Consider the following 10,072-nt stretch of genomic DNA (forward strand, 5'->3'; position numbering starts at 1 on the left):
ATGTGTTGTCACACCATTACCTTGACATAATTACCAATGACCATGTGCTGAGAAGACATACAACATATGTTAACATTCCAACAGTAATTTAGATACATTGTTGAATTCATATCAGTGGTCACTGGGGATGTTTTAGAACGTTCTTCTAAGAAATTGTTACATTTTCCAAAAACATCATTATGATAAGAGCAAGATTTTTATTTGTAAACTTATGTAACCATCATAAAATGTTAAAGGATACCAGATACATGTTAAAGAAATTGAGGCTTGGGTTAGAATTTGATATGAGATAGACTGGAATTTGATATTTCATACATTGTCATGAGTATTCTAATCGTGAAAGTCAAAAAGGAAAGACTTTAGTGGCAGATGATTGTGCCCTACGCCGAGAGAAACAATATCTATGGTCCCATAAACTGAGTAGTGGACTTTTTTTTTTTTCATAGCGTACCCCATTCGAAAAGCATTTACAATTTTGCAACATTACTAATATATAAACTAAACTTCATTTATTTTCAAAAATAAGATGCTGATTTTCATCAAGTGTTTCATTAAGTATTTGTAACATGGGCTATGACAAAGGTTTCACATCTCCCAATACAAAGTAAGACTGGTACAGGACTATTTAAATAGGCACATTCAGGATAATATATCAGCAAATTTGGAAGCATTGGAAATGTTAAATTTTTTTTCTAGCTTTTTTTCTAGTCAAGAAAACTAAAAAGTGTTGCAGATGTTCACTTATGATCTCACTGCAGAACGGCATAAAACAGCAAGGCCAAAAAACAAACAAGGGCAAATATGAATGGAGCTCTGTCCAGTTTTCCGTTTGTCTTTCTAAGCATGTTCTTTATTAAAGTGCCACAGGCTAATTTTCTAGTAGCCGCATGAATTCGGCTCACTGTACAAATGTAGTGTCTCTATTATGCTTCTGAGGTTTGAGTTCTCAGATTTATTGGATTTTACCTCTATCTTTGGCAAATATAAATTTTTACTCAAACCAGACAGTAATGTATTTAACGAAAGAAAACAAGGAAATGGATCAGGCTTACTCCCTGACATTTTATGCATGGTCCACACCTTCCTATGTAACAGGAACTTGTACAATCTTTTGTGGAAGCCACAGTCAAGGACAGGCTACAGATGCAGCTGCTATGAGAGTTCAAATGTTAATGAGGATACATGTAGTGCGTATAGGCATCTTGTTTACATTGCACATAAAGAGTTGCATAATTGTAAACTACCATTTCTATTTAAAGGTTCAACCAATATTTTAAAATCTGGAATGCCTGGTGAGTTGTTGCATTTTTGTTTTTTGTCTGTTTTTTTTTTATTCCAAAAAAAACACAAAGGGAAAACAAAAGGTTGAAGAGAAAGGCAGCTTGCAGCATGTTGATTTTTTTTCTCCAAATCACCATAAATAAGTTTTTATTCCATGGTGTATTTATGAAAGAAAAAGCACATATAATGAGGACTAACTAACGGTTCAGTCAGATAAAGTGTCATGCCTTTTTTGTTGATCCTTGGTCACCAAAGTCCCAAGGGCAGACATCTGACATTTTTACACCACTAGTAACTCTGCCTTTAGAATTCGAACATTTCTGTTTGCCAGTGGATGAACTGGTGCTCTGGTTGACTTCTTTACTAGTTGCTGCATCTTCAAAATCCCAAGGGCATACCTCTGCTTGCTTGCTTTTTGCTAATGCAACATTTGGGCTTTTTTGTTTTTCCATTAAGACAATTTCTTGACTACTATCAACATCACATGGACAAGCCTCAGCCAGTTTAGACTGGCTGACAGGTCTTTCTTTCGTTTTGCCAGAGGTTAACTTGTCTTTTGCGTTTGATTTCATTTTGTCATCATCAGGGCCCTTTGTGTTCTCTCTTTCCATCTCTGATATTCTGACAGGAGAAGTTTCCTTCTTTATAGCATGGGTCTCCTTTGTTTTAGAAACCTGAGAAGAACAAGGGTTTTTTTCAGAGATGGGACCTGACACAGTCTCAAAGTCCCATGGACACACTTCTACTTTAGAGGGTGGCTGTAGTGAGCTGCCCGTGGACTTAGTAGGCTCGGAGAGAACACTCTTTGCTTTGCCCTCTGTAGGTGTTGTACCCTTGCCCTTGACTTCAGTAGGCGAGGAGCTTATTTTCCCTTTGATCTCAGTTGGTGTGGTGTCCTTTCTTGGTCTGCTCTGATCAGGGGAGCAATCCGAGTCCCTTGGCTTGCTCGCCACTTCTTCAAAATCCCAAGGACAGACCTCAGCTTTTAGAACCTTGACAACTTCTCCTGATGCCTGGGGTTGGGACATAGCAGGCTTACTACTGGAGTGAGGTTTTGGCCCCATTGCCTGACCATGGTCCTCATTTCCTTCCTCCCATGGACATATGTCTGTTCTGTCAGCAACTTTCTGGATTGGATGTCTGGCCACAGAGGGTGACTGCTCTGTGCCTTTCTGCTTTTGCTGTTGTGACTTTGTTGCCTTGTTGCTACTTCCATGGACTGTGGTGGTCTGCTCGGGGGCAATGGACACATGTTTCTGCACCTTGTTTTCGGAGGGGGTTGGCAAGTCCTCCAATTCCCAAGGGCACACTTCTGAGAGGTCATACAGGTCTTTCCCCTTGGCTGTTTCTGAGCAAATGGAGGGCTGGCTTCCGCTCATCTGTGGCTTCATTATACCCGTTTTGGCAGCTGTCTGCTTGTACTCCACTGACTGACTGACAATCATCTTTGGATGACCCTCTTTTTCTTCAGCTTCAGCTGAAGTCTTGGCATCCTTGTTCTTTTGATTAGCTTTTTTTGTTGGATCCTCCACTGCTTGGGCCTTTCCTGTTAGACCAAGAGTTTTCTCTTTGGCACTGGCAATAACGCTTAGAGATTTCTGCAGCATGGATGTTCTAGGGTGAATAGGTTTCTTATCCGCTGTCAGGTTGTGAGCGCTGGCTGACTTACACACCAAGGGAACTGACTCTGTTGACTCGCTGGCTGCATCAATCTTCTCAGAGGACTTTTTGACCAGCTTCTTGCCCATTAGGGTTTCGAGAAGGGAGCCTTCTGTATTTGCGACTTCCATCTTGTCAGTTATTGAACTGCTGGAATCCTCACTGTGGTCCCGGACATGGTCATAACTGCTATGGGACTTTTTAAGGGAGAAAACTTTGCTCTTCAAGGATTCATCTTTGGCAGGCTTAACAGAGTGTGTGGGTTCAAAAGGGTTCTTTCTCAGGACACAGATACTGTTGCGATTACTCCCATGTTCACCCAGGTCCTTGTCCTCACGGCTACACTGGCGGCCCATTGTCTCTGGAATCTCAGTGATGCGGCGCATGAGGGAGCGACCTAGGCCCTTTTTGGAGCTGCGCTTCTTCTGCAGGTGAGGATTGTTGGCCATCATCTTTTTCCTCTTATAAATCTCCAGCTGGGAGTAGAGCTTCTTCAGCTCTTCCTGTGGATTTGAAGACAAAATGGGTCATTAACTCACAACATATGTCTAGATGTAAAAGCGTAAAAATGAAATTACTCTAGTTACAGTGAAGCAGACACTCTATTGCACAGAAAACATGCAGAACTAGTCATTATATGCAACTAAAGACAGTGCCTCGAAGACGTTAGCCCAAACCAACATGCTGTTTACACTAATTAGAGACAGGACAGTCTGGGACGGTGTCAAATATGAAAATTTTGTGTTTTATTGTTAGGTCTGAAACAGCCTCTGAAGAAATTCAAATCATTTCGTACAGCTGTGTCTTGAATTTATCAACGGAAATTATACCAAGAGCAGAACTTTATCCCATTAACAAAATGCCCTTCCTATGAATAAAATTTGGGTCTTCGGTCAGAGACTTCTTCAGCTCTAACAAACAAACAAAAACCTCTGCTCACGTTGGTACGTTTTTCCCAAAGACTGTTGCAAGACCTTACGCCACAGCCATTAATAGAACTTAGCTGGCCCATTTCCTCTGGTGTCTGCAATAAAAAACTGCCATGGCTCAGTATATTTGTCAGTTATAGGACAAGGGGTCAAGAGATATTTGCAGATTATGAAATTTCAGTTATTTGCTAAGACAGGAGAGATTCAAGGAGAAAAGGAAGCCTGAAAGAAAGCAGGGCACCTACCCGAATGTCCTCTCGGTCCAGACTGTGCTCACTCCAGGCGGACGTGATGCTGCTATTCAGGTATGACCCAGACCGCCCCATGTCCAATTCATCTTCATAGGCCTCTGTAGCAATGTCATCCCTTAGATGTGTACCCGCAAACAAGAACTGTGGGAAAGACATGAGTGCTTAAGAGATTCTGTAAAATTTGATTTTAGCTAACAAATTATTCAGAGGATGAAAGATGATTGCTGGGTTTACCTTTGGCACAAGCAGTAACCCCAAAGTGACAGTCACTGTCAAGTGTGTATGAGCAAAGAATAGCATCAACATCCAGTCTGGGTGCAGTTCAGGGGCAAGAGTGAACCTGTGGGTGGATTTATAGAAAAATGAATAATCATCTACAGCTTTTACTTTGTTTTTGGCAATAGGCTGAAAAAAAAAAAACATTGCATGTTTACATGGTCACCTACTGTACCTAAAAAAACAGGATTTTTACTAAATGAAACCTACTAAGTGAGTGATTTAAAAGGCTAAACTCATCTTTGCTAAACTCAAGCCACATGAACAGCACTCCTGAGGCACACATGAACTGCACAAGTAAAGCCCCATTCACAATGACTGAGTTTAAATCGATTTCTAGTAGATCTCAGTATGGACGTCGATTGATGCTCAAAAGTTAACTCTGACATTACCATATAGCTAAGCTAACACTTCAGTACTCTATATCCTTTGATTCTCTTGGTTGAACTAACATTTTAGTGAGATGGATGTGTTTCCTATTACTGTTTTTCCACTACTGAACAAAAGTGTATTTATGGCTGCCTGCCATCTTTGAATGAACATTTTTCATATGAGTTTGTCGCAATTGCATTGTGGTACAGTGTTATTCATAAAGAATACAGGGTGTCTCAATCAGCTCCCTTGTTTACTAGTCAGGGCACAGATCAGGGAGTCAGCCATTTTAAGGCCTGTCTCAATTGCAAAATCCTTCCAGGGCACTGGCACATTCGTTTCCTGAAAAATCCCACAATGCACCACAAAAACCAGGGAGCGTCGATGCTCGATCACTATTCTCTGTTATCGGAAATTATGGCACATTTCTGAAGTGCGGAACAAAATGCATGAGTCAACTAAACAAATATACTGTAATGACACACAATAGATGACTTGAAAAGCCAAACCATTTTTTTATATGCCTGCATAAACACACATCTGGTAGTTAACATTTATAATTAATATTCGTTTGAAATGTTGTAAGGATATGTAACAGAACAATGTGTTTAAAGAGCATAAAAAAATATAAAAAAGATACTGGTCCTGCCAGTGGTAATGCTCTACAACGTTGAATGTAGCAGTGGTGGACGAAGTACACAAATCAAGTACTTGAGTAAAAGTACAGATACCGACAGTTTTGACCTAAATATGATTTTCGTTACAATAATTAATCCTAAAATTCAACATTAGTATCTTACTTTTAACAGCATCAGGCGCGCGCTCACAATATCTCCTGGTTCTTACTTGTGAATTCAGTTCACTGGAGACTCGCACTAAACGGTTCATTTGAATCAGTGAGTTGTCGACTCGAGAGCACGTGATATATTATAAGAAGTAACGATATGGTTTATGAAATGTAGTGAAGTAAAAAGTACGATCTTATGCTTTGGAATGTATTGAAGTAAAAGTAAAAGTTACTCAAAATAAAACTACTCCAGTAAAGTACAGATACTTGAAAAATGTACTTAAGTACAGTAACGAAGTAAAGCTACTCCGTTACTGTCCACCACTGGTATGTAGTCATATTGTCGGACATTGAGTAATCACTGTTCTAATGTGTAGTGAGCCAGGGTCCTTGCAAGTGCCTGGATTTGTAAACAATATACCGATTCCTGAACTCTGGAGCTAGGGAGCAGTTTGAGATGCACCCACATTGTTGCCTCAATTTGTGAAGGTAGAACTTCACAGTCTTCACCTTCACCATGTTTGCAATGAGGTTTGCAGCTTTGTTGCTTCCAGCTCTTTTAATCTGGTTGGAAATTGATGGTCCCTCTGAGATGACAGATGCACTGCTACATGGAATAGCATGGACATGTCCGTTCATATCCGTCGCAGAAAATAAGGTTGTTAATTGTTGTTACATCACCTTCTGAGATTCCTGAGGTAAGCTAGAAAGGACCTGTGTATGCTGAAAACACTCCCACAATGCACTAATTACTGTTTTATGATGCAAGGACTTGGGTGCTATTACACCAAAATACAGATAGTTAAGTAACACTATCCCATGGCTCTGTACTGTGATTAATTACTGTAGAAAAAGTGGAAAGAGCAGCAAGTGATGCAGCCCTTCTAAAAATTACATGCCCTGCCTTTGAAGTCAACTGCCTTTATCTTGTGTAAGAGTTCAAGTCCCTGCCTGAATGAGTGCCTCATTACTGCTGAAGATATTCATACGCTCCACAACCCTAAACCGACGCTTTAGAAGGCAGTGTCAGTCCATTGGGCAGGGGAAGCTGAGCTTCCTCAAAAATGCATTCAAAATTAACATAAGAACTAAAAAGCGATAAAATTGTTCAAATAGCTCAGGAGGGTTTTAACCACTGCCCAAATGCCAGAGCTGATAGCTGAATCAAAAATATCAATACTAAACTGAATTGATATTCGAATGATGTCATGTCATTGGTTTCTGTCAAAAGTGTGCCTGAAAGGGCAAAAGGGATAAGAATAAATAAGATAAAACCTTTCAAACCTAGTGAGCTAACTGTATAATTTTAGTGCAATAATGCAACAGGCGAAGAGAGACTGTATATTTTGCCAAGTATCCAAATTAGTTCTGATTATTAAAGGATCTCAAAGCAAATGAACGAATTTCAATTTCCTCAAAACTTGAAGAAATCCTAACCTCTCAATTATTTGAATGATTCTTTGGAGGATTTTCCATTAATAAAACAGATTGACGGTTCTTAAGACTCAATGATCCCGTCATAGTGGTTAACATCCCATTGGAAATGGAGATTTTCAAAGAATAGCAGCTTATATTTAGATCAGATTTTCACATAAATCATATTACTTGGAATATAGAGCAGAAGCCATATAGACTAATTTTATGGTGCTTTTGTATCGTCTTGAACTTAAAAGCCTCAGTCCCCAATCATTGTAATAATGTGTAAGTTATTTATATCTGTATGCAGTTGAAACCAGATGTGGATGAGGCTTAAGACAGAAGTTTGTCCAACTATATAAAAAGTAAATTTTAAATGTAAGTCTGTTTCTTTACAGTAAACATAAAACAAGTGTGTCTTGTATAGTTCATAAAAGTAATTTATTACAACATTTCTGTAAATATCTAACAATAATACTAAATGGTAAATAAAACATCTTTAGTAGAGAATACTTGCATGTGGGACGGGTGGGAGATGTTCACACCACTTCTTGGAGAACAATGAGGAAGTCCTTGGTGGCATTCACTCACCTTAAAATGTGGAAAATGGCAGAGAGGATGAGCTCATTGTGCAATGCGATGGCCATGTAACGTGGCTCATGAAAGGCTGAGGGGACGGTCCTCACCGCATAACACAGATACACACCCCACAGGAGGAACAGGAACTCAGCTGTTTGAGAGAGGTAGTATAGAGTTAACACCCAACTGACTAGTACCTGGGACCTACCAGTACCCAGATCGTCCAGAGAATAATGTGGCTGTGAAAACCTTTGTTACAAACCAATATTTACATTTACATTTACATTTACATTTACATTTAGTCATTTAGCAGACGCTTTTATCCAAAGCGACTTACAAATGAGGACAATAAAAGTAGTCAAAACTAACAAAAGAGCAACAATATATAAGTGCAAATGACAAGTCTCGGTTAGCCTAACGCAGTACACGTAGCAAGGTGTATATATATATATATATATTATACACACAAACAAAGAAAAACAAGTAGATAGAATAGAAAAAATAGAAAGCTAGTGTTTGTTTTTTGTTGTTTTTTTAAATAAAGAATAAATAAAAAAAAAGATAAATATAGATAAAGTAGAATTAAAATAGAATAGAAAGTGTTAGAGTTAGAGGGTCAAATAAAGGTGGAACAGATGTGTTTTTAGTCGTTTCTTGAAGATGGTTAAGGATTCAGCTGCTCAGATTGATTTGGGCAGGTCATTCCACCAGGAGGGAACAGTTAATGAAAAAGTCTGTGAAAGTGATTTTCAATAATTTTTTTTCAATATAGCGCTAGATTGAAATTACTAGAATGATAGAGAAAAAAGACATTCAATAAATGCAATAAAACCCATCTAGATTGCGTATATTCTCTGGACACTGCTTGACAGACAATTGCAAATGAAGCTGTGGAAGGTAGTCCAAAGTTTTATAGTTCCCCATCCCCTATTGGCACATCTTACACAATATTAGCCAGTCAGCTGGCCTGACATCAATAAACATGTGTTCCCCAGTGAAAATCTGTCATCATCGATGCGACGCTTACTGGTCCAGGTGGTAGATTGGGCACATTCCAATCTGCCTAGCTTGAGAATACGACAATGGGATAAACATTTGTGCTGAATTAGATTCGTCACAGCCCAACTGATGCTTCCTGTGAGATTCGCTATGTGTCTGCAATTAGTGCCAAGGCAGCCTTGATTCATCACTTCCTTGGCTTGTATTACGAACATCATGACCTGTAATGGTTTACCACGGTTGTTATGTTTTGATTAGCATACTCTACTCTTACAATGTATGCAGTAAATAGTATTTACACTGTGCAGAGGGTTTTTTTTTTTGGATGAAAAGCATATCTGAATGGCATATGACATCTGTCAAAATTAGTAGTATACACAACAGAGCACAGTGTACAGAATATCGTATTCCATATTGCAATGCTTTTGACTTGGCCTTCTATTTCCAATATCGACCCCATTCAAATAAGATAACAATAAAAAAGGTAGTAAGGTAGTATGTTTTTTTATCACCTACCTCTTTACCGAAGAATTGCTTGACTGCTTTGTCACTACCCATCACTCATTTCAATAATACATCAATGTCATCTGGAATTGTACCATCTAAGCTTAATGGGTTAGTTCACCCAAAAATGAAAATTAGCCGATAAATTACTCACCCTCAATGCATGCTAGGTGTATATGACTTTCTTCTTTCAGACGAATCCAGTCGGAGATATATTAAAAATTGTCTTTGATCTTTCAAAATGTTTAATGTCAGTCAGCGGGTGTTGCATTGCTTCAGTCCAAAAGAAGTGAAATAAAAAGCACCCATCCATAAAAAAAGTGTCTCACATGGCTCCGGGGGTAAACAAAGTCCTCCTGTAGCGAACCGATGCATTTTTGTAAGAAAAATAACCATATTTAAAATGTAATAATTTAATCTAGCTTGCGCTCACTGTTGTGAACGGAAGCAGTTCCGGGCGGATGACGTATGAGGTTGGCTTTGCGCATGCGCCGCTCAGAAGTTACGAATTAGAAGCACAAAACGAGGATTTGAAAAGAAGAATGTCAGAGGATTTCGATATAAGCCAAGAGGAGACTGTTTTTCCTTTGCTAAAGTAAGGAAACTTTGCTTCCTTTGCTCCTGTTAACAAACGTTGGTTCCCCTTCAGGAACTCGAGCTGCGTCGGAAACGATTTGGGAATGCCCCCAGCGTGACCAAAGCGTTTCCGACGCAGCATCTCATTCCCTCGGGGAACCACGGTTACATTCGTAACCTGGAGACGTTTTCACGAGACTCACCGGCGCACGTGCAACGCTGACCTCATACGTTATCCGCCCGGAGCTGCTTCTGTGTACAACTGTTGGCGCAAGCTACATTAAAGTGAATATTATGTTTTGAATATGGATATTTTTCTTACAAAAACGCATGGATTAGCTACAGGAGGCCTTTGTTCACCCCCCAGAGCCTTGTGAGACACTTTTTTTTATGGATGGGCGCTTTTTATTTCACTTCTTTTGGACTGAAGCACTGCAACACCC

General features: G+C 39.4%; 1 protein-coding gene across 1 annotated transcript in view; it reads right to left on the bottom strand.

Moving 5' to 3' along the window:
- Positions 1 to 1,295: 1,295 nt before the first annotated feature.
- The window catches only part of LOC107675282 (probable G-protein coupled receptor 158), a 93,514-nt gene continuing 84,737 nt past the window's right edge, over positions 1,296 to 10,072 (bottom strand). The window contains exons 7-11 of the mRNA XM_016469581.1: positions 7,563 to 7,701; positions 4,355 to 4,460; positions 4,115 to 4,261; positions 3,881 to 3,964; positions 1,296 to 3,443 (exon numbers count right to left, since the gene is read on the bottom strand). Of these exons, the coding sequence (XP_016325067.1) occupies positions 1,503 to 3,443; positions 3,881 to 3,964; positions 4,115 to 4,261; positions 4,355 to 4,460; positions 7,563 to 7,701 (2,417 nt within the window). The 3' untranslated portion in view covers positions 1,296 to 1,502. The remainder of the gene's footprint in view (positions 3,444 to 3,880; positions 3,965 to 4,114; positions 4,262 to 4,354; positions 4,461 to 7,562; positions 7,702 to 10,072) is intronic.

This window comes from Sinocyclocheilus anshuiensis, unplaced genomic scaffold (assembly GCF_001515605.1).
Source record: "Sinocyclocheilus anshuiensis isolate Anshui unplaced genomic scaffold, SAMN03320099.WGS_v1.1 scaffold1090, whole genome shotgun sequence".
NCBI classification, from domain to species: domain Eukaryota; kingdom Metazoa; phylum Chordata; class Actinopteri; order Cypriniformes; family Cyprinidae; genus Sinocyclocheilus; species Sinocyclocheilus anshuiensis.